Source organism: Canis lupus, chromosome 10, assembly GCF_048164855.1.
Source record: "Canis lupus baileyi chromosome 10, mCanLup2.hap1, whole genome shotgun sequence".
In the NCBI taxonomy this organism is placed as follows: domain Eukaryota; kingdom Metazoa; phylum Chordata; class Mammalia; order Carnivora; family Canidae; genus Canis; species Canis lupus.
In genome coordinates, this window is record NC_132847.1 from 51,909,257 (window position 1) to 51,933,363 (window position 24,107).

General features: G+C 46.3%; 1 protein-coding gene across 1 annotated transcript in view; it reads right to left on the reverse strand.

The window, feature by feature from the left end:
* B4GALT1 (beta-1,4-galactosyltransferase 1) overlaps positions 1 to 19,927 on the reverse strand; it is a 52,262-nt gene extending 32,335 nt beyond the window's left edge. Inside the window, exon 1 of the mRNA XM_072841626.1 lies at positions 19,365 to 19,927. Coding sequence (XP_072697727.1) covers positions 19,365 to 19,782 — 418 coding nt within the window. The 5' untranslated portion in view covers positions 19,783 to 19,927. The remainder of the gene's footprint in view (positions 1 to 19,364) is intronic.
* Positions 19,928 to 24,107: the final 4,180 nt, after the last annotated feature.

Consider the following 24,107-nt stretch of genomic DNA (forward strand, 5'->3'; position numbering starts at 1 on the left):
TGCAAATGATACCTCAACTGGTTATTTTAAAAAAGTCACCATCACTTAGGTATCAGGGTATAACCTGATAGGGGGTAATTTTAACATCAGGGGTCCATCCAGGATTTTATCTTGCATAAAGGGAAGGCTTGTCCTTACCAAATAATAATAAAAGTGCTTTTTATTAAAAAAAAAATTCATCCTTATCTTGCCCTCATTAATCCTTTAGGCTTCTGATGTTCATGAATGTGCCTAGGCAGCAGACAGCAAATTGCAAAACACACATGTCCCTCCACTCACTCTCTATGCTACGCCCACCGAGACTGCTTCAGAATCCCTCTTAATCTAGGGTTCCAGGGAGCCACTAACTGATCCAAGGTGGCATAAAAGTGAATCTTATTTGACCTGACTGATCTAAATCCTTCAAAAGCACATTTCTATATCATACATGGTCATGGCTCCAGAACTTAGTGGGGGAGGAGAAGCAAGGACATCTCGGGAAGGCCCTGGAACTGGGGGGTGTAACAGTACACTTCTGTCCTGGGGTGACCCAAGAGAAAGTTTCCATCCATGGTGAAACTACAGAGATACTGAGGTCAAGAAACTGTGCTGGGGACCACAGGCTTTTAAAGCCCAGTCAGTAAACAGGCTTCCCAGTGTTGACCTCCAGGGAAAATCTGTCCTAGGAGGATTTTCTGCTTTGTTTGGTCCTGGCCCAAAGGCAGATTTCCTCCTCACTCAGCTCTTCTCCCTTTGGCTTCTCTCCCTCCCTCCTCTGGAATTTGTGGAAATTCTGGAAACTGTTCCTGCCCACAGTTACCACTACCAGGAAAGGCTTGGGAAGCCAATTTGCCTGGAAATTCTGTTAGCTCCAGGAAGATCTTAGAGCATCTCTCTCTCATCTTAGAACTACAGCACTTCTGCAAGAGAAGATATGAGTGTCTCAAAAAGGATTAGAATGATTTAGGCCTGGGGTTTTATTTTATGTCCTCCCTCTCCAGACCGAGGCCATCTTCCTGCTTCCATTGGGACCTCCACTCTCAGTCTGGAGCCACTCACCAGTCACCAACAGGTGGCTCAGAGCCTACCACTTGAGGACTCTGGGCCTAGGATGGCAAGAGACACATTTGCCTCCATTCTTCTCCTTATTAGTTTACCCTCCTCAGGATGCTGGGGGAGAACACTTTGCTCTCCACCTTCCTAGGCCATTTGTTAGATATAAAAATCTGACACACAGTGGGACAGGAATCAAATTCAGTTTCCAAGGGAAGCAGTATGGTAAGAAGAGGCTCAAATCCCTACTCTACCTCTGAAAAGCCACGGGCAGGCTAGGTTCACAACCTCTGAACCTTTTCAGTAATAGCAGACTGCCTAACACAGAGTAGGCCTACAGCATATAATTGCTGAATAAATATAGGACTAATAATTACATACAGTCCTCACACTCTAAAGGTAAAGTCATTCTTGATACAACTCAGTAAGACTCTAAGTCATCATAAAGATAGACTTTGTTGAAGAGAATTGGCTGAGATCAGCTATGCTAGCACACTTACACTGTGGAGGAACAAAGGGTATGAACATAGTTCTAGAAAATGAAGTGCTGCTGAGAGACCTCACAAACAGGAAACAAAGGGTTTGTATTCAAAATAGGATAGCACAGGCAAAGTGAACAGATAGAGGGCAGATTCAATCCAGAATCTGCAATGTCTGGGACCAGCAAGGGATTATTACCTAGGATGTATAAGGAACTCCTGCATATCATCAAGAAAAATGTAAGAACCCCACAGAAAAAACTGGTTAATGATTATCATGAACAAGCAATTTACCAAAGAAGAAACTCAACAGGCCATCAAGCATAGGAGCATTTGTCATCAGAGAAAGGCAAGTTAAAATGAGACCTATCCCAGGATATTAATACACTTGGCCAAAAATTAGGAAGCTAGTTAATGCCGAGTATTTGTTGGAAGTAGAGACCAGTGGAAATGTATATGATGAGTGGCCATTCTGGAGTAGTATCTGGCACTCCTGCATCAATACATACCCACAGGTCCATCAAGGACATGTAGAAAAGGCTGTTCCTTACAAAAGTATTTGTGAAGATAGTGTTGGAGGCAGTGTGGGAAACTATCCTTACAGGAGAAAGAAAATTGAGATGAACACCATGGACACTAGACATATATACACATAGCAACATGGATGGACCTTAAAAACAAGGGTGAGGGGCACCTGGGTGGTTCAGTCAGTTAAGCATACCAACTCTTGGTTTCAGCTCAGGTCATGTCATCATGGGTCATAAGACTGAGGCACCACATAGGGCTCCATGCTAAGTGGGGAGTCTGCTTGGGATTCTCTTTCCCTCTGCCCCTCCCCCTACTCTCTCTCATGCACGCATTCTCTCTCTCAAATAAATAAATCTTTAAATAAATAAATAAATAAATAAGTAAGTAAGTAAATAAATAAATAAAAGGGCGAATGCCTGGGGCCTAGTTCTTGGTTTCTAAATACCATTCTTTACTAAAAAGAACTAGGGCTTGTTGGAGAAATTGCTGATTCCAGGGCTGAGTCAGGGAATGAACAAAAGTAGCTTGGATCATCTTGCTGTGCCTAAAAGAAAGTGCTCAAAGAATGACGGGATATGTCAAAAAGACAGGAGCCAGCCTGAAGAGGATCTCACTGGCCAATCTGGGATAATCTGAGCATCAATATAAATAATGAGGGGCAGCCCCGGTGGCTCAACGGTTTAGTGCCATCTTCAGCCCAGGGCCTGATCCTGGAGATCCGGGATTGATTCCCATGTCAGGCTCCCTGCATGGAGCCTGCTTCTCCCTCTGCCTGTCTCTGCCTTTCTTTCTCTCTCTCTCTCTCTGTGTCTCATGAATAAATAGAATCTTTAAAAAAAATTTTTTAAATAAATAATGTTAGTAAAGGATTATGAGCTATTGAATAAAGTAAGAATCCCTAAGTCTGAACTCATATATGAATAGGGTAGAAGGGAAAGCTCTTCCTTTCAGGAAAATACCAAGTAATAAATACAGAAGGAATGATAGAATGGGATCACCAACCACCATAATAAGAACGGATTCCGATAAGAATCATCAATAGATGCTAAAAACTAGTGGATGCATGCTTGAAGAATAACCAGATATTTATATAATTTCAAGCAAATGCCTTTAAGATACTTCTTAATTAAAGGCGGCAAAATAGTAAACTTAATAATGGAGAAACAGCAAACACCACCATAATGAAATGACCAAAGTTCACACTGCTAGTAAGAAGGAAACTGATAACAGGTTTCCATCCAGGCATGACACACTAAAAATTAGAACTTAGAATCACTTGAATGTTATTCTCGTCAGAAACACATAACCTGGGATCCCTGGGTGGCGCAGCAGTTTGGCGCCTGCCTTTGGCCCAGGGCGCGATCCTGGAGACCCGGGATCGAATCCCACGTCAGGCTCCCGGTGCATGGAGCCTGCTTCTCCCTCTGCCTATGTCTCTGCCTCTCTCTCTCTCTCTGTGTGACTATCATAAAAAAAAAAAAAGAAACACATAACCTGAACCTCATCACAAAGAAAAATCAGATCCAAATTGAGGGTCCTTCTACAAAATAACTGGCCTATACTCTTCAACAATGTCAGTATCATATAATAGAAAACCTGGGCATTGTTCCAGATTAAGAGCCTAAAGAGACATGACAACTGAATACAATGCATGGGCTTCAATAAGGACATTCTTGGGACAACTGACAAAAATCTTCATAAAGTCTGCAATGAGATAACAGGAATTTTTCTATGTTGATTTCCTGATTTTGATTATTATACTATGGTTATACAAAAAATTATTGTTTTTTAGAAAATACATGCTGAATATTTAGTGGTAAAGGGGCACAGTTCACAACCTATGACACACATATATACATGAAGAGAGAGAAAGAGGAGAAATAAAAGCAACTGCAACTATAGTGAAAGGATATTTGGGGAATGAACTTAGGGGAACCAAGAGAATATCCAGAAATTTTCTGTATAATTCTAGCAACTTTTCTTTAAGTTTGAAATTATGTCAAGCTTTTAAAAAATTAAAAACGGAACTGGGTAAAAAAAATTAGAATCAGGGATCCCTGGGTGGCGCAGCGGTTTGGCGCCTGCCTTTGGCCCAGGGCGCGATCCTGGAGACCCAGGATTGAATCCCACGTCGGGCTCCTGGTGCATGGAGCCTGCTTCTTCCTCTGCCTATGTCTCTGCCTCTCTCTCTCTCTCTCTCTCTCTGTGTGTGACTATCATAAATTAAAAAAAAAAATTAGAATCAGAATAAACAATAAAATAATACACCTTACATAAGTTAAAAATACAGGTACAGCCAACAGACACATGAAAAGATCCTCAAAATCACTCATCATCAGGGAAATACAAATCAAAATGACAATGAGATATCACCTCAGACCTATCAGAATGGCTAAAATCAACAACACAAGAAACAACAGGTGTTGTCAAGGATGTAGAGAAAGGAGAACCCTCTTGCCCTGTTGGTGGGAATGCAAACTGGTACAGCCACTCTGGAAAACAGTAAGGAGGTTCCTCGAAAAGTTAAAAATAGACTACCCATCAATCCAGCAATTGTACTACTAGGTATTTACCTAAAGAGTAGAAAAATACTAATTCAAAGAGATACATGCACCTCAATGTTTATAGCTGCATTATATACAATAGCCAAATTATGGAAACTGCCAAAGTATCCATCGATTGATGAATAAATTATTCCATATATATATAATGGAATACTAGCCATCAAAAAGCATGAAATCTTGCCATTTGCAACAATGTGGGTGGAACTAGAGAGTACTATGCTAAGTGAAATAAGTCAGAGAAAGACAAATACCATATGATTTTACTCATATATGGAATTTAAGAAACAAATGAGCAAAGGGGGAAAAAAGAGGCGGGTGGGGGTGGCAAACCAAGAAACAGACTCTTAACTATAGAGAAGTGATGGTTACCAGAGGGAAAGAGGGTGGAGGATGGGTTAAATAAATAGGGGATGGGGATTAAAGAGTGAACTTGTCATGATGAGCACGGGGCAATGTATGAAAGTGTTTAATCACAATATTGCACACCTAGAACTAACATAACACTGTATGTTAACCAACTGGAATTTAAATAAACTTAAAAAAATAAAATAAAAATCCATGAACATATATTGTATGATACATATTTATAACACTCTCAAAGAGATACAACACTGGTAATGGAGAATAGATCAGTGGTTACCAGGGGCTAAGGGTGGGAGGAAAATGTGATTTCAAGGGGGATTTTTTGGGTGATGAAACTATTCTGAATCCTTATCATGGTGGTGGTTATACAATATACACGGTGTTACAGTTCATAGAACTACATGCCAAAAAAGGCCAATTTTACTGTACATTAATCTAAAAAATTATTTTTAATTAAAAGTGTGAATATATAGATATATAAAGCAGCAGATCCAATTTGGCAAGAGAAAACCAGATATACATTAAACATATTACAATGGTTGCTCATGGTGGGGCTAGGAAATGGAGATAGGAATGAGAATAAAATAGAACAAAGAAAATAAGGCAGAAGAGTCGGTGATGATAACAGGCCATGAAATAAAGTCTGATGGCTAGATGGAAAGACAGGAAAGAAGGAAACAAAAAAGGGAGTGTGAAAATGGAACTGGATGTGTCCTTCCAGGGCTGTACAAGGGAGAAAAAGCCCTGACAATAGACTAAACTCTGGTTCCTGAAAAAAGGTCTGCTATGCTGTGGGGATGGATTCATGAGCCATAAGAGCCAGACACCATCCAACATTAGAGTATAACTCATTTTTCTGCTCTGACTTCTGACTTACCAGCTGCCTGATTTGATTATACTATGGCTTGTCTTGTACTACTGCCAGCAGCCAGAGAACTCTAAACCACCTGACAACAATTCTAATCTTCCCAATAAAGCAGCAATGTAGTATTCCAGCATGTAAATAAGTCTCATGGGAGCTTTATTCATGTGTCAGCTGCCCCTCTGATCACTTCTGGAGCCCTAACTCAATTTCTGGAACTTCAGTGCTGGTTACAAATACATCCTCTCTCCATCTAAAACCAGACCTTGGGTCGCCTGGGTGGCTCAACAGTTGAGCACCTCCCTTTGGCCCAGGGCATGATCCTGGGGTCCCAGGATCGAGTCCCACATCGGGCATCCTGCATGGAGCCTGCTTCTCTCTCTGCCTCTCTCTCTGTGTCTCTCGTAAGTAGGTATAAATAAATAAATAAATAAAACCAGACCTTCAACTATGGAGAGGCTGCTGCCCTATAGGCCATCTGGGCAGTCACCTAGCCACACATTGCTGATAATACCTTTCTGGTACCAGGATGACTTTGGATGCAATCAGTTCCAATTTCCCCCTCTAAGGAACAAGAATAATAATGTGTTCTTTTCAGGCAGTAAATGAGATAACACATATACAGTTGACCCTTAAACACGGGTTTGAACAGCATGGGTCCACTTATACAGAGGTTTTTTGCAGTACCATACCATAAATGTATTTTCCTTATGATTTTCTTAACAAATGATCTTTTTTCTCTAGCTTATTTTATGGTAAGAATATAGTATATAATACATATAACATATGAAATACATGTTCATCATATATGTTATCGGTAAGGCTTCCAGTGAACAAGAGGCTAAAAGTAGTTAAATTTTGGAGAATTAGAAGTTATTCGTGGATTTTCAATAGCACAGGGGGTGGGGGGTCAGCACCCCTACTAACCTCCATGTTGTTCAAGAGTCACCTGTATATACTCATCACAATGCTTAGCAATAAAACAGATATTAAATATTACTTTGCCTTTTCCCCTGAATCTACCAGATTTGGAAGAGGCTGAGACCTCAAAGGGCCTTTTAGGTACAATATAAGGTTTCTTGCAACACATGAAGGTTAAACAGTGATTCTGTTCATCTTTTATGGTCACAGACAAGAACTAAAATGTTAAAGAACCAGCTTAGAACCACAGACAAGAACTAAAATATTAAAGAACCAACTAATAGAAAAAATTTATAATCTTGGGATGAAGACCTTCCTGAGTGTAAAAACACCTTGAAGCCAAAAAGAAAAAGACAGATTTAAATACAAAAAAATTTGAAATTTCTGTATGGTCAAAGATACCAGATACCAGAAAAAAAGTTAAAATATAGGTAACAGACCATATTTACAAATAATAATTAAAAACTAATAGAAAAATGGGTGGCTCAGTAGGTTAAGTGTCCTGTCCGACTCTTGGTTTCAGCTCAGGTCATGATCTCAGGGTCATGAGATCAAGCCCCACGTTGGGCTCCACACTCAGCACAGAGTCAGTTGGAGACTCTCTCCCTCTCCCTCTGCCCCTTCCCCTGCTCACTCACACACATGTACGTGCTCTCTCTCTCACAAATAAATCTTAAAAAAAAAAAAAAAACAGGTAAAAGTATTAACAAGTAATTTAGAGAAGATAAATGGCTAATGAACAAACACATGAAAGTTTGTTCAACATCATCCGTAATCAAAGAAACTAATTAAAACAAGATATGTTTGATCATCGATGGCAAATAGAAAAGATTGATAACTGGCACAGATGTGGGAAACAGGCACTTCTCAAACACTGTTATGAGCATGAATTGGAGGGCAATTTGATAGCATCTAATAAAATATTAAAATTACATGACCTTTACATCTCAAATCAACAACCTAACTTTCCACCTTAAGACACTGGAAAAAGAGGAGCAAACAAAAGCAAGCAGAAGGAACAAAATAATAAAGATTAGAGCAGAAATTAATGAAATAGAGAACAGAAAAACAATAGAGAAGATCAGTGAACCAAAAGTTGGTTCCTTGAAAAGATCAACAAAAACAACATACTTCTGGCTAGAAAAAAGGAGCGAAGACTCAGATTACCAAAATCAGAATAAAAGAGGAAACACCCCTACCAACCTCAGAGAAATAAAAGGGATCCCAAGGGAATACTGTGAACAACTGTATGCCAATGAATTAGGTGGCTTAGATAAAGGAGACAAATCTCTAGAAAGACACAAATTACCAAAACTGACTCAAGAATAAACAGAAAATCTAAATAGACATGCAACAAGAAATTGAATTAGTAATCAAATAACATCCCACAAAGAAATGCCCAGGCTCAGATGGCTCATGGTGAATTCTATAGACATCTGAAGAATACGAATCCTTGATAAGCTCTCCCTAAAACTGGAAGAGGAGGGCACACTCCCCTGCTCATTCTTGAGGCAGTACCACCTCGATACCAACACTGGACAAAGATATCACAATAAGAAAACTACAAATCATTGATATTTATCAATTATATAAAATAAAGCTGTGAGGTACCTGGGTGGCTCAGTGAGTTAAGCATCCTGACTCTTGATTTCGGCTCAGGTCAAGATCATAGGGATCAAGCCCAGGGTCAGACTCCAAGCTCAGTGGGGAGTCTGCTTTGGGATTTTCTCTTTCTCTCTCTCTCAACACTCACTTTCTCTCTCTCTCTCTCTCTCTCTCTCCCCCCCCTTCCTCCCTCCCTCCCTTTACCCCTCCCCTAGCCCCTAGCTGGTGCACGTGTGTGCACTCTCTCTCTTTTCAATAAATCTTTAATATACTTTTAAAAACTGAAAAAAAAAAAAAAAAGAACTACAGATCAATATTTCTTACTTTCTTTTACAAGACAGGCTATCTACAGACTTCTGCCTAAGTCTTTCTAATAACACACCAACCCCAAGTCACTCGGCACCCCAGGCTGCCCCCTCCCCCAACTCCCACTCTTCTTAACACATCTCTTCTCACCCCTTGAGACTCCACGAATCATCCAATGCTCCCTCCATTCACCTATTTATATCCTATGATGGCCTCTCCCCAGGACACTGATGAAAAATGTCCACCTGGAGAAGGGCAGGCTGTGGAACACCACTGAATCCTGGCACATCTGACACATGGCAACACACACTCCAAGCTCCCAGTGTTGTAGATGCAAAAAGATGGAGGCCTCCTTGTGGCCTGGGGTAGGTCTCTTTAGTGACTCTGGTCTCTAAGCAGGCTAAACCTTGTCCTCCAGTTGTGGTTACATACTCACACCTCTCTCCCTGAGCCACTTAATTGCCTCAGGGCAGATGAAAAAACAAACAAACCTGCATTTGGATGAAATTTTACTCTGCACCCTACTATATTGATTATAGGTCTTCTGCACCCAAGGGAATAGGGTTAGACATTGAACAAAAGACAGAGCACTGATATCAACACATACCTCATCTCATTCAATTTTCTTACCAGCCCCTTGAAGTAAGAACTATCTCCCCATTTTACAAAGGAAGAAAGTATTGCCCTGGACACCCCAGGAACAATATGCTAGATAAGAGCTCTAGCCTGACTACACATGGCTCCAGGGAGTATGGTGTTAAAGTGTTAAATCGCAGCTGACTGCTGTGGAATGCAGCAGAAGAGGACAAGAGTGGCTACAAGATGAAAGGAGCAGCTGTCACAAGTTGAATGCACCCCATCTGCTTAATTTGTAAACCTCTGGTCACTGAAATCACTGGTTCTAAAGTCATTCTACTACTTATGGACGTCAGCAGGCACCTGTTCATCTACAAAAAAGGTATGTGAAGGGGGTGGCCATAAAGGCAGAACTGGCAATTCATAGCTACTGATCAACTTATTTTTGCCCGATATAATGTAAGTCTTTCTTCCTTTGGGCCTCATTTCTGAATCCCCTCAATCAGACTGGAGGAGATCCACATGGGTTAACCCGTCAGAACCTCAACATGGCTTTTCTGGATAGGTGCATGTGGTACTTCCAGGCAAAGTTTTAGATCAACACCATTTTTAAGGCAGCCTTTTAAAGCGAGGGTCTGCCTCTATTCTACGGGTTTGGCTTCACAAATAAAGGAAGAAGGACAATTTCTTATCCTGTGTAAGCTAATTCTTTGGCAAAGGCACATGAGGTAGGTGTTCAAAGAGCCACCAGGTAAGGCTCCTTTGTGGATACACCTCAGCAGGAACAGCCCAGATGCCATAGCCTGCCTACAGGAAGAGCCCATATCAAACATGGCAGTAGTGCCCTACACAAGGAGCTTCACACACACACACACACACACACACACACACACACACACACACAAAAGCCGGGAGTGTAAATATGAGACTCCAGATAGATCTGACCTTCCCTAGGTATCTATATTCTTTAAAAGCTAATACCCCTAGTCCAGAAATTTAAAGTTTAGGGCCTGTGGATTATTCCAACCTTTCTGGAAAGCAAAGTAGCAATGTGAACCAATGTCATAAAGGTGACAATCTCCTCTGGCCTAAGAATTCCTCTCTAGAAATTTATTCCAAATTTATTCCAAGGAAATAATTCAACTGAAGCAAAGAGCTAAACATAAGCAAAAATGTTCAACATGATCTATGATATATATTTTTTTAAAAAAGACTATGACAGAGAAACCTGGAATGTTGAATGCTAAGGGAACAGCCACAGGGATTTGATATTTTTTAAAGATTTATTTATTTATTTACTTGAGAGGAGAGGGGTAGAAGGAAAGAAAGAATCTCAAGCAGACTCGCCAGTATGCAGGGAGCCCCAACAGGGCTCCATCTTATGACCCTGAGATCATGACCTGAACTGAAATCAAGAGTCGGATGCTTAACCCACTGAGTCACCCAGGCGCCCCTCCATAAGAATTTTAGATAGCAGCTCGGAAAAGATAATTAGGATAATTGTGAATAACATAACAGTTTAAGGTAAGAGTTGAATGAAACTAGCAGAATGCTAAAATAGTTTCAAACTACGATTACAACAGAGTAGAGTATGTATGCACTTCGAAAGTATAGTCAAGTTTTGTTATAGTGGTAGGCACATGTTTGTTTACATAGTAAACAGAATCATATTTTTTTAAACATTTAACGTGGTGATGTATTTTCAATTAAAAACATGAAGAAATCCTACAAAGCAAAAACCAAAATCATCACAAATAATAACTATTAGTGCTACCAATAATAGATAACATAAATTCAGAGCTTATTCAGTATTAGGCATTAATTTAGGCCCTTTTATGCCTACCAACCCACCTCACAATGAGGCAGACACTATTGTTACCCTATTTCACAGGGGAGAGCACTGAGGCACAGAAAGAAAAATATCTCTCCCATACGAAACAGCTACAGTGATGAAAAGAAACATCCCCTATGCCATTTCAAAGGCCATTCATCCGCTAAAACATTTGTGCCTCCTTAGAGAAGACAAAATTCTCAACAGAAGTTTCACCAGGAGATCCCTGAAATGGGCAGTGGGTAGTGAGCTTCACAGGGAATTTCAGAGGTCTTTTGTGTTGCAGATGTGACCAGGATTTCCCCCCATACCAACCTAGACTTTAGGAGGAAGAGAAGGAAGACGCTCAAAGCCAACAGGTTCAGCCCACTCAAACTTCACAGAGGGAAAGAGGGGCCCCCAGAGTTGGGACTTGCCCAAAATGATGTAATGAATTAGGAGGACCAGATCTCAGAATTCTCACACTGGTGGCCTTTGAGGCTTGCCCCTAACCGCCTGAGACCAAGAACCCCCTCGTTCTGTAGCTTTCTCTCCCTTCACCTTCTTTCTTTCGGGCCCTCGGTTTAGCTATCTTCAGCTCTCCTCTATGCAGCATGGTCCCCACTACACCAGCTTCTCTCTCTCTCATTATCTTCCTTTCACTCTGCCTCCCACTTCCTGTCCTCTCCTGCCCTGCTGGTGACTGTGTGCAGGAGCTGGGACTTCAGCCACGGCCTTCTTCCCATGTCACAGCAACCAGAGGAAATGACGGGCTACACTTAGCAGTAGACCCCTGCTCTTCCCAACCAGGGAGACTGCAAACACACTGAGGGAGACAAGGATGCTAAAATCAGTGTTGGAAGAGAGGCCCTTCATTTTGGTTCTGGACCTGGCCCAGATCACCCATCTGGCTCTCTGCACCTCCTCAGCAGTGCCTTGGGGGCACCCATATTTCCTCTCTCTGACTACACGCTATTGTCAGGGTCTGTCCACTGCTGAGTGGGAACCAGCCCTTGTCCATGTCTATCTCCCATGCTCAGGGAGTGTGGTTACTAACAAAAGCTTGCTGAGTGAGCAAATCAGTCTTCATTCACCTTCTTCCTTAAGGCTCTTCCTGACTTGGCGTGTGAAGACTCAGGTCCACCCGTTTTCAGTCAGGCAGGGACCCTGCCCAGGCTGCCTTCATATTCATCTGAATGCCAGGAGCTACCTAACACCTCAATGCCAAGTCACCAAGCTCCTATAATGCAAATCCCAGTTTCCCTGAAGCCCACCCTTAACGTAGAGTCCTATCCTGTTTTTTTCAAGCTGGCGGTGGTGGTGTCCTGAAACACTAATGACAGCTCTGCACTTTCAGGATTTCAAAAGGCTAAAGGACATTATGCAAAACAGGAAGAAACTTTGAAAGGCATTTTGAAAATGTACCCTGTCACCGGGGCCAGCCAATTATTGAACCCCCTTATCAGGGCCCCTCCCCATGACCTCCTGACCCATGTGGTGGGGCAGGAAGGAACCTGACCTCCTACCTTACTGGTCATGCCAGTCTGACATGACCCTGCCCCTTTCCTCAGCATAGCCTCCCCCCAGAACCCCAGGCTCTGTGCCAAATGACCCCTGGCAGATTCTCAAAGCCAAAGTGTCCCTCAAAAGAGGAGAATGGAGATCCGGTGAGGCCAATCAAAGTGGGATAACTTCAAAGCAGAATGACACCTTGGGAAGAGCCTGGCCTACTGGCCTGAGTCCAGATTGCTCAAACCACCTGAAAGAGTCCCCGACTGAGCACGCTGGGCTCTAATGGTCTCTGAGGCTCTCTCAAAAGCAAGTCCTAGAAGCATATAGGTTCTCACTTCACAGCCCCTCCCCAGATCTCAGAACTCCCTGGAGGTGGGAATGCTATGCTGTCTGTTTCACAGTCTGAGTTGCCAGCTTGTGGAAATAGTTCTTCATGTCAACTGCACTGAGCTAGCAGGCTGGTGTTTCCCTAGCACCACAGTCCACATAAGCCAGGCCTAGGGACTTGGCTGCTAAGGAGACAAATGGAGAAGTTACTGAAAAAGCTGACTCCTGGGGCATCATCCCCATTGCTTCTGTTGACAACAGATTTCTGCTCAAGTGTCTGTCCTACAGCTTTGGCCCACTGCCCCTGCCCTAGGCACTTCCTGTACCTAGTTTCCTTTTTAATCAGAATTCTAGACATATACCTCATTCAGCAATAAATGTTACTCCTCTGCCAGCACTAAGTAAACCTGTAATTTTGAATGGGTCTATCTTTTAGTAAGGCTGGTTTTAAAACCTAGCTCTTCCCAAAAAAGCGTTCACCCTTTATTCCCCCTTTTTAGAAAGCTCTACTAGCCAAACAATCCAGAAAGTGCAATGTTCTATGCAGAAGCCTCAGAGAGCCACTAAGAAAAAACAAAAACTACATGTATGTGCTCAACAACTGAATGATAAAACAAAGTTACAGCATATTCAGTTGACAGAATGACACGACACAGCTTTTGTGGTTTTTAAAGGTGTAGGACCAAGCTCATGAGAAAGAATCTTAAGTGACAAATGCTGGATACCAGGCTATCTATATTTATACCAATCTATCTGTTCATCTATATTCTTAAGTACATACATGAAAAAGACTAGCAGGAGATCTAGCAGGAGATTCACCAACATGTTTCCTCTAGGTGAAAGGAATATAGGTGTGCTTTCCTACCTCTTTTAACTTATTTTCAATAAGCCTGCATTACCTTTTACAAAAAAAAAAAAAGGAGGGAGATTACCCACTTCTCAAAAAAAAAAAAAAAAAATACAGGGAAAAGCAAAGACCCAGAGCCCTAGCCTGTAGCATTCCAGGGAAGCAAATCGTTCTCTCTCTGGGCTTTGTGAGGGGCTTTGGAGAGGTGGCAGAGGGGAAAGGGAAGCAGCTACATAACACACCCAGACCAGACATTAAAATCACTGCCAAAGAATTCAGCAACAGCCAATTATATATCTCCTGGCCTTCATTTGTGTAGGGAAGGGGCGGGCTGGGGCCAGGCTGGAAAGTGGAACCTGAAACACTGAGCGTGTGACTCAGCCCTTCTGCCTTCTAAGGACGAATCCCTTTAGGCCACGTCCACTCAGAACCAGCTCCCAAACAGACTCTATCCAACTTTAAGCCACCATGACCTTTGAACCTGGAAGTTCTGACCTTTACGAGAGGATCTGCAATCTCTCCCCAAGCATGTGACCTGCGTGGGCCCAGGTAAACACAGACCTCCATAACTGGGGCCTTTACAATCACAGCCACAGTCCGGTGCCCAGGAACCCTTACAATCCCAGGCTTTATTAACTTCCTCAGGAGTTAGGGTCTGGCTGGCTGGCCTTTACAATGATCTCATTGCCTAGACTACCCTGGGCAGTGCCAGGGCCAAGTGGAAAATGGCCACAGTGCCAGTACTCAGGGGATTTAAGCCACAAGGGCAGACCACTTGTCCTAAAACAAATGGATTGCTACTAAACTGGATAAGAACAACTGGAATTTCCAGGTGGATACAATTACAAGCAGAATTCCAATCTCTGCTTCTTGTCGTCAGGAGCCGGCAGGGAACACTGAATAGTGAAGATGGCATAGGAGGGGCACTTGGTATGCAAGCAGGGGAGAAATCACTAGGTTCAACTTGACCACAGGACAACTGGGCCCCTTTCTTACACACCCAGAGCCCAGCTCAGCCCAAAGAGGATGAGCTCCCAGACCTGCCCCCAAAGCCCAGAAGGTCCCCAGGGTGAAACCCACAGAAAGGCAGGGACTGCCTGAACATTAACTGTCCCATCGTTCCCAACCCATAAATTAGTCTAGTCTCAGCCTGGACCCTGTTGCTACACAAAGACCATATCATATGACTGCTGATGTCTTATTACAGTCATTATAAAGCAGCAAGGTACGGATTACTCAGCAGAGCTAATTTAAGGCTTCAGAAATTAGAGGAACAACCAAAACCAGGACTGAAGAACTTTGATACCAACTCTGGGTTTCCGAAAAAAGAAAGAAAAGGTAGGATGGACAGGAGAGACTAAACATACATATTTTAGTTTCCTAAATGACATCAGTACAGTTCAATATGCCTCCACTGCCTGGGCTGTGAGTTCCGAAAGGAGGCATTTTGTCATCTTCCTCTTTGCAGGTCTAGTACCAAGCACAACACAGGCACACTGTTGGAAATAAATGAATGAAGCTACCAGATGCCTTAGCCAGCAAGGATGTCCAGCCAGGCCAGGTGCCACATAAGACCTTTCAGGTGGACACACAGACATACCTAGCAAGGATCCTCCCAAATTCTAGGTCATAGTAGCCTGCTCTGAGCCTCTACCCTAGGTGTCTACTGGGCAATAGCCTCAAGGAAGAGCACTGGGCTGGAATCAGGATCCAAATTCCAGCCCCAGCACAATGAGAGATGGGGACAGGGAACTAGAAAGTCCCATCCTGGGATGCTATGGGTCCAAGAGGCTGCAGTTTGAATACAATCCCACATTTGACTCCTGCTCCCCATGCTCCAAGGAGGTGGATGCTTCCATGCTTGCTTAGAGTCTGGGATAGATGGCAACAGGCAGGAATCACTCCTGCCACCATCAGGCTGAGTGGAAGAAAGCAAATCCAACAGTCTTAGAGGGTATTTCTCAATCTCAAGACTGTTAGACAAGAAGGCATATCTTTCTATTTGCCAACAAACTATTTTCCCAGGGTAAAACAACAGGACAAACTGGTTTAAAATACTAGCTATCTAATTTCCCAAAGCTTAAAGATCTGGACAAGGGGAGGCTCCCCATGCCTCACACCACCCTGAGGATGAGGCTCTACTCCAAGCCAGGAAGTGATGAGGCTCCAAAACTCATCCCCAAAAGGGAGAGAGAGAGCTCTTCCCCGAGCTGAGGCTAGGACAGATGTCCTCAAAGTACATTCTGTCCTGGGCAGCCTGCTCACATCCACATGTGTGCATATGGGAGAAGGGAGTAAAAGGGGACAGACAGCATGCTGGTGGAAAAACACCTGAGAGCTGAGAGCCCAGGAGAGACGCAGAAAGTGCTTTGTTTTCCCAAGGGCACAAACCACAACAGAGGCTTGGTTGACAGCTCCCATGAAAGCTGGGCAAGTTGACTCATGGACAAATGCTTTCCCAGGACCCTGGCTACCTATGGTGGCTGTCTGCTGGCCCAGGAGCCCATGACTCTCTGGTGCCCATCTATAGATCATAGTCCTCGTTTGAACAAATGAAGAGGATCTCTTTAAAGCAGAGGTGGGCAAGGGAAGACTCTGGGTTTAAGCAGTATAGGACTACTCACCCCACCCCCACACACACATCCTATGCACCCTTGAGGGGACTGTGTCAGCTGTACCAGGCCCCATTTGAGCCCCTAGGTCAGTCTTGTCCACCTTAACCAGTCCAACCTGAGATACTGCCCGCCCCCCACCTAGACCCTCTCTGGGCTGGCAGTTCTACTACCAGTACCAGTTAAGTCACATTAAGCTGCCACCAAATCTGAGCAGAGGCGAACATTCCAGGAAAAGAAAAGAAAATGTAAGACCACTGCTCCTCCCAGGCTGACTACGCCTCAGACATACCCAGATAGCCGGGAAAGGGAGCCTCATGATCATGTTCGGTGAACTAGATGCCACAGCCTGAGGGCCAAGAGGACAGTGCCTGCAGGCCTGAGCTTTCTGAGAGAACTCCCCTGAGAACTTGTAGGAATTCTCAGGAAAGGCCTATGTCCCTCCCCCCTGCAGTCCCTAGTCCTGAAGGCCTCACACTACCCCATGGGGGATCCTGAGGCAAGGCCTACAATGACTCTAAACACTGCAACCTGCCTTACATCACACAGACAGAGTAAACAGAGGCAGGATTCAAACCCAAGTATATCTGAAGTCTATCCCAAGGCTCTGACAACCCACGAGGGATCCAACAGTGGCCCATCAACAGCCTAGTCTGGTGCCTGGCTCCTTAAGGGAAGGGCATGCTCATTACCCTCCACGTACCACATAGGAGCTTATCACAGTATCTGGCCCAGACCCCTGGACACCAGAAAGTAGAGCCAAGTCGTGGAAAGGAACCGCAAGTAGTGAAAAGGCCACAGTTCTAAACCCCACCAATGCTTTCTCCCATCAACCTCAAAACCACCCCGCAAGGGCTTTGGTTGACACCTGCCCAGATGAACAGATGAGTTCAACTCCCCTCAACCCACACACTCCTAAAGAGACTTTCAGCTTCGAGGACCCCTCTCAGCCAGGAGCCCCCATTCAGTGGGCTGCACAAGCACTCAAAACTGAAGGCTTGATTAAAATGAAAAAAAAAAAAAAAAAAAAAAAAAGCTTTCACTTTATGGTACCTCCACAGCAGCAGCAGCCCAAACATCACAATCCCATGCATGTCACACCTAGTGGCCAAGCTAGAGCAGGCCCAGGGTCTCTCTCCTCGCCCTCCAAATATTATCTCTCAGGAAGTCCCTTCTTGCTGCCAATTCAAAATTCAACTCAGAAATACCAGTAACCGGTCACCAATCATGAGGAACGCCATTACAAAACAAAAACAAAGCACCACGGGTTCTCACGCTTCGTTGAGAAGACCTTATATATATATATACCTCAAATATCTATCTAATGAACTTCGGGGCACTTTAATTTGGTTATTTATTTTTTTCTGCATAAACATAAAGGGAACAATTAAAGAGAAAAAAAACTGGCCTCTCCAGGTTCTGGGGACTTACCTCTCTCTTCCCTCTTTCTCTCTCTGGTGTTCAGAGCCATCTCTTTGGGAGTCTGAGAAAATGGAACTTTGAGTCCCAAGTCCCATTTGCCATGTTCTTAAAGTACATAATCTCATTTAGTCCTAAAAATAACCCTGGGAGTTAAGCACCAACAACCCCATTTTACATACGAGAAAAAGACTCTGACACACTCTGTAAGATGCCTGAGACCAGACACTTAGCAAATAGTTTAAACTTTATTTTATAGGACTAGTCTGCTTCCTAGATCAAGTCCAAAGGGATTCAATTTTCTGCTTTATAAAAAAAAAAAAAAGTCCCCTTATTTCCACAATTCATGTCTGACCAATTCCATGTTCTTCTTCCCAAACTTGATATGAAAATATTGAAGCAATTATTGGACAAATTGAGCAAGACACGTAGAAGGCCTGCTCTGCCAGGGCTTTACGGGAAGGTGACTGAGTTCCTATTGGCAGGATGCCTGCCCTCCTGCCAGGGCCCCTTACTCAGTACCAGAACCTCTACAAACTGGCATTTAAAATGAGCAGCCACCTGTATGATAATCTGGAGAACAACCTGTGGCTGCCTTGAGCCTGACTGCCTGTGGATTACACAGGTCAAGGAAACATCCTGCCGGAGGGGATGGGCTCAGCCTCCTCCAAACAGGAGGAATGCAAAACCCACCACCTCAAGCTCCCAGCATATGCTGACACAGAGGCTGGTGGCCACCCTTCCGATTATCTGGGCAAGATACCTGAGACTCCACGCTTCTCCCTGGAAGGGACAAGTCGGTGTGAACTGGTTACAGTTTAGCCCTCCAAGCCCCTACTACACACGCTCTGCTCCTACAAACTAAACTCCCTCAGTCCTTGGGAGGGTTCAGCTCGCTTAGGCTCACTTAGGGGCAGGGATCTGCACAGAGTTTACCAAGGGCTTACCTTCATTAATGTAAATGCCCGTTTATATTGCTGCATCTAATCTTCCAAAACAATCCTGACAGAGGTACCATTTATTCCCACCAACCCCCCCCCCCCCGCCCCACACCCGCATTTAACTGAGGAGACACCAGACGTTAACAAACACCACATTTGCCCAAAAGCTCAGGAAAAGTTCACCCACGCTCAGGAGAGAGTGGCTGTACGGGAAGACCAGATACGTGAACTAGATGCGAACTGGAAGGCAACTTCCTTCCGCGCTGGAGGCCTCATCATCAGTTTCCCAAACTGGAGTGGGTCACCCTGCGCTGCCTCCCGGTCCCTCCCAGAGCGGCGGGGCGAGGGCAGCCCCCAGCCCTAAGCAAACCCAAATTGCAAAACTCCTTGAGGCGTGGGCCGGGGCACGGAAGTCTCCAAGGCCTTCCCCGGTTCTGGGGCCAGAGGGGCCTGCGGCTTCCTCGTACCACCCCCACCCCAGGCTTCAACGTGAATCCAAAAGGACTCGGCTCCCACCCTCTCACCTCATCCAGCCCGGAACCTCGGCTGGGATGAGGCGCCGCGATCCGGAGCTGGGAGGCTGGAGAGCCCGGGAAAGCGCACGGGCGGACGTCCAGGGGACCCTGCCGAGGAAATTCGGGAAAGTCCCCGAGGACTCACCGAGCAGTGGGGACTCCTCAGGGCACGCGGGCAGCGGCGGCGCCGTGGTGGCCGGCACCGGGGCCGACGTCAAGTTGCTCGCCGAGCCGGGGCGGGGGCCGGAGTCCTCGCCTGGGCTGGAGTCGCGACCCGAGCGCAGCTCGGAGGAAGCGTCCAGAGGCGGCAGCGGCGGGGCCCCTCGGGGCCGGAGCTCCCCGGAGGGCTGCTCGATGGCGGCGGCGCCGTTGGAGCCGCCCTGCAGCGGCGTGGGGACCCCGACCAGCTGAGGCAGGCGGCTCAAGTCGCGGCCGGCCAAGTAGTAGACGAGGGTGGCGCCAAGATGCAGCGCGCAGACGGCCACGAGCAGGCGGCAGGCCCGCTGCAGGGACGCGCCCGGCATCGCGGCGCTGCCGCCCAGGAGCGGCTCCCGAAACCTCATCTTCCCGCCGCCGCTTTAAGAGGCGGGTGGGCTACGGCGGGGAGGGGCGGCCCGCCCGCGGGCCGCCGGCCAGGCTGCCCGACCGCGGCTCTGGGGGGAGGGGCCGCGGGGCGCGGGGGAGCGCAGCGCCCGCTGGCAGGCGGCGGAACGCCGAGACTCCGGCCCGCGCGGCCGCCCAGCGACTAGAAGTGCGCCCGAGGCGCGGGCGGGGGCGGGGGCGGGGGCGCGGGCGGGGCGGGGCGGGGGCGGGGCCGCCGGTCGGAGCCGGGCTCTCGGGGCCCGGGCGGGGGGCGGGGCCTCCGGGGGCGGAGCCGCGAGGCGCGCGCGGGGCCGCGGGGGGGCTGCGGGGGGCGGAGTCGGCTCCCGGGCCGGCGGGCGCCCCCCGGCCCGGCTCGGCGCTGCGCGCTCCGGCTCCCCAGCCCCCGGCGTGTGCCCTCGGCCGCCGCCGAGCCGCGCCTCCGCCGCCACGCCCTCCTCCGCCTCCTGGCTGCCCTCGAGAGGCGCCGCCACTTCCTGCTGTGCTGACGGGCTTGGGCAGTGGGCCTGGGCCCGCGGCGCGGCGGCGCAGGAAGCCGGCCGGTCGTTGACTGGACGGGTTGGGGGCCGCGGCGGCGTTGCGGCCCGGCCGCCTGGGCAGGCCCGGTTGGGTCCGGAAGCGGGATGGGGGACAAGGTTGTCCAGGAAACGGGCTTCGACGCCCAGGAGGTGGGGCCGCCGCGGAGGGATTCTCTGGGGCGTTCTGTGCCGCGGCCCCGGCCGCGCCAGGCCCCTCCACGACGGTGGGGGCCCAGCAGGAGGCGCGGCTCCCCCGCACCCCGCGGGGCGCCGAGGGCGCGAGTCTCCGCGCGTCCGGCTCAGCGTGGGACGGCCCGGCGCAGGGCATCGCGGGGGCCCACCCAGCTCGGTCTGAGGTGCGTCCCGCCCGCCCCTCGAGGACCCGTGCTTCGAGTGGGAGGGCGGCCGAGGGTGGCCGAGGGTGGCCGAGGGTGGCCCGCCTCAGTAACTCCCAGGCGGGCCTGCAGGAGAGCAGCCGGCTTTGTTTACAATTTGCGTGAGCTCCGACGCAATCCCAGGAAGCAGGAATGGCCCCTATTTTACAGATAGAGTTCACGGCTCGGGAAGGTTAAGATCCTAAGATCCCACAGCTGCTGAAAGGCAGAATTCTAACTCCAAAACCGTCATTTACCACATATTTGCCCCTTGTTGATTTGCGCGTGAGAGCTGGAGGCTGCCGGGGTGAGAGACTTAGGCACTGAAGTTGCTTGGTTCGAATTTGACCCAGAGGCCGCTCCTCAGGCACACTTGATGTGTGAGCAGGGGACACCTCACCCCTGGGAAGGACTCGTGGAAGTGTTGTTACTTATGAGGATGGAGAAGCTGAGGCTTTCGGCAGCCAATTCTGAAGTGGAGGGAATAAGCGATAGCTCACATAGCTTGAGAGTTAACTGTATGCCAGTCAAGCACAAGCTTAACTGCTTTATAATGCATTGTCTCAATCCTAACAACACTTTGAAGTAGGCACTTTTACTATCCCCATTTCACAGGTGAGAAAACTGAGACTCAGGAGTTGACTCCTGATCATAGAGAATACTTTCCTCACTTGGCTTCCTAGGATACCAGGCTTTCCTGATCTTCCTCGCTTCACTGGTCACTCCTGTCTTCCTTGTAGTCTTCTCCTCTTCCCCAGTTGTTGAAGGCCCCAGGCCATAGTCCACGATGCTCTTTTCTGTCTGTATGGACTCCCTAGGAGTGACTTATGGTGTCTGTATATTAATGATACAAAATGTCTGTCTTCCCCTGTTGTGGAAGGCCTCGGAACATAGCACATGAGGCTCTTTTCTATCTACACATTCCCTAAGAGTAATTTATAATCATCTGTTCACTGATGACTGTAGAATTTCTATCTCCGGCCTACATCTCCAGACTTATTCTCAAGTGCCTATCTTAGCAGTATCTCAAAGTCAATACATCCTGCCCCTGACAACCTGCTCCCTATACTCCACTCTCACTCTTAACCAACCTCAGAGAATGGCACCATTGTTCATCCAGTTCCTCGAGCCCCAAACCTAAAAGGTGTCTGTCCTTGATGTGCTTCTCTAATGCTCAAATGCCATTTCCAGTCCCTCAGCAAGTCTTGTCAGTGCTACACTTAAATCATGAGAATTAACCACTTACTAATCCTCTCATAACTATCTTGGACCAAGCTACCATCATCTTGTCCTGAGTTATAATGGTAGCTTTCTAACTGGTCACCCTGCTTTCACCTCCTCCATGGCCCCTCCCTCGTCTCATCTCCAAACAGCATCTAGGAAGATCTTCGAAAGCATAAATCAGAGCATGCCATTTTATTCAGAACAAAAATCCAAATGTGTAGAAGCCCTATCTAATTGGTTCCTGTCTTTCTTCCCCACCCACATCTATCATTCTCTACCATGCTCTCTACCTGCTTTAGCCACACTAACCTGATTGCTATTTTCTGAATTTTCTTATTTCTTCCTGCCACAAGGCTTTGTACTTGCTATTCACTTAGTTTGAAATGCTCACCCCTCGTATTTAATTCAGATCTCTCAAATGTCACCTTAAGAGAGTGGTCTTCTCAGACTACCCCTATGTAGAATAATCTCCCACCCAAATCTATTTAACCTGTTTGATTTTTTCAGAGCATGCATCACTACCCAACACAACATATTTATTTGTTGTCTGTCTCTTTTATTAGAAAATAAATAAAAAAAAAAAAAAGAAAATCAGCTCCATGAGTCTGGAAACTTTCTCTCTTCTTCACTACTGTATCCTCAGCTCCTCAAACTAAACTAGTACATAGCTGGCACTGAGTAAATAAATATTTGTTAAACTGCCTGTTTAATGAATGCTTATGATCATCTTGATTATGTGGGAAGGGGACAAAGGAAGAACTATTGCTAAGTTATTTTATTTTGAGAGAGAGAGAGCACATGTGAGTGTGCACACACACGATCGGAGTGGGTGGGAAGTAGAGGGGGAGGGAGAGAAAATCTTAAATAGGCTCCACAGCCAGCACAGAGCTTGACACAGGGGTCAATCTCACTACCCTGAGATCATGACCTGAGCCAAATCAAGAGTCAGATGCTTAACTGACTGAGCTACCCATGCATCCTTAATTTTATTTATTTATTTATTTATTTATTTATTTATTTATTTATTTATATTTATTCAGAGGGTGCATGGGGGGGCGGCGGGTGGACCAGAGGGAGAAAGAGAATCTTTTTTTTTTTTTTTTGAGAAAGAGAATCTTAAGCAAGCTCCATGCCCAACACTGAGCCTGACATGGGGCTCAATCTCATGACCTGAGCCAAGATCAAGAGTTGGATGCTCAACGGAATGAGCCACCCAGCACCCCATCCCACTAAGTTATTTTAAGCACATAAGTTAAGAGTTGTTCACCAGGGAATTGGTGAAGTGTGAAGCTGACCCCAAACAGCCTATGCCTAGAGGAAAATACCTGGCCAGTGAGGGAGGATGGGTCTAAATAATCCCCCATCTGAAAACTGAGAGGCGGGGAAGATGAAGATATATCCTGTATGTGTCCAGGTAGTTACCAGGAGACAGGGTGGAGGGGAGGGAGGTTAGGGGTCACAGACTTATTCCATGACCCTCTTTGTGGCCAGGAAGCAAGGAAAAGAAGCACTTGCTGTCTATTCCTTGGGAACATGCAGAGCCAATGACCCACTCACCCACGTTATCAGTACCTCCACCCCCATCTAGAGGTACCTACAATGTGTAAATTTTTTGCTTCAGAAAGATTCAGAAGGTCAGAAGCCATCAAAGCAATATTGTCCAGCTGTCCAAACATGAACTGGTATGAGAAACAGACCCAAGGCAACCTTCTCTACCTCTTTCCACATCCCACTTTGTCAGGTAGAAACTAATCCCATCAGAGAAGATAACTGGGAGAGGAAGTTGAAGTGCTGACTGGCCAAAAACTGGGATCTGGGTTTTGTAGTTTGCCTGTTCAAAGCAGAGTCACCCAGGTCTCTGGTTCTCCCTGCAGGCTGCCTTCAACTGGTTAGTGGTATTTGCTCTGCCCTTTCACAGCACCCTTATCTGCACCTGTCAGTTTACATTTCTCTTTCACCTTAGTAAATTAGAAGGACACAGAATAGTGCCTGGCACATGGTAGACTGTTATTTCAGTTATCTATTTCTGCCTAAGATAGCACCCCAGAAATTCATATCTTCAACAATTTCTTTCTCACAATTGTGTGGGGTGACTGGCAGTTCTGCTTCACATGGTGTCATCTGAGGCACTGGCACAGTTGGAAATTCCAAAATGGCTTCACTCACATGACG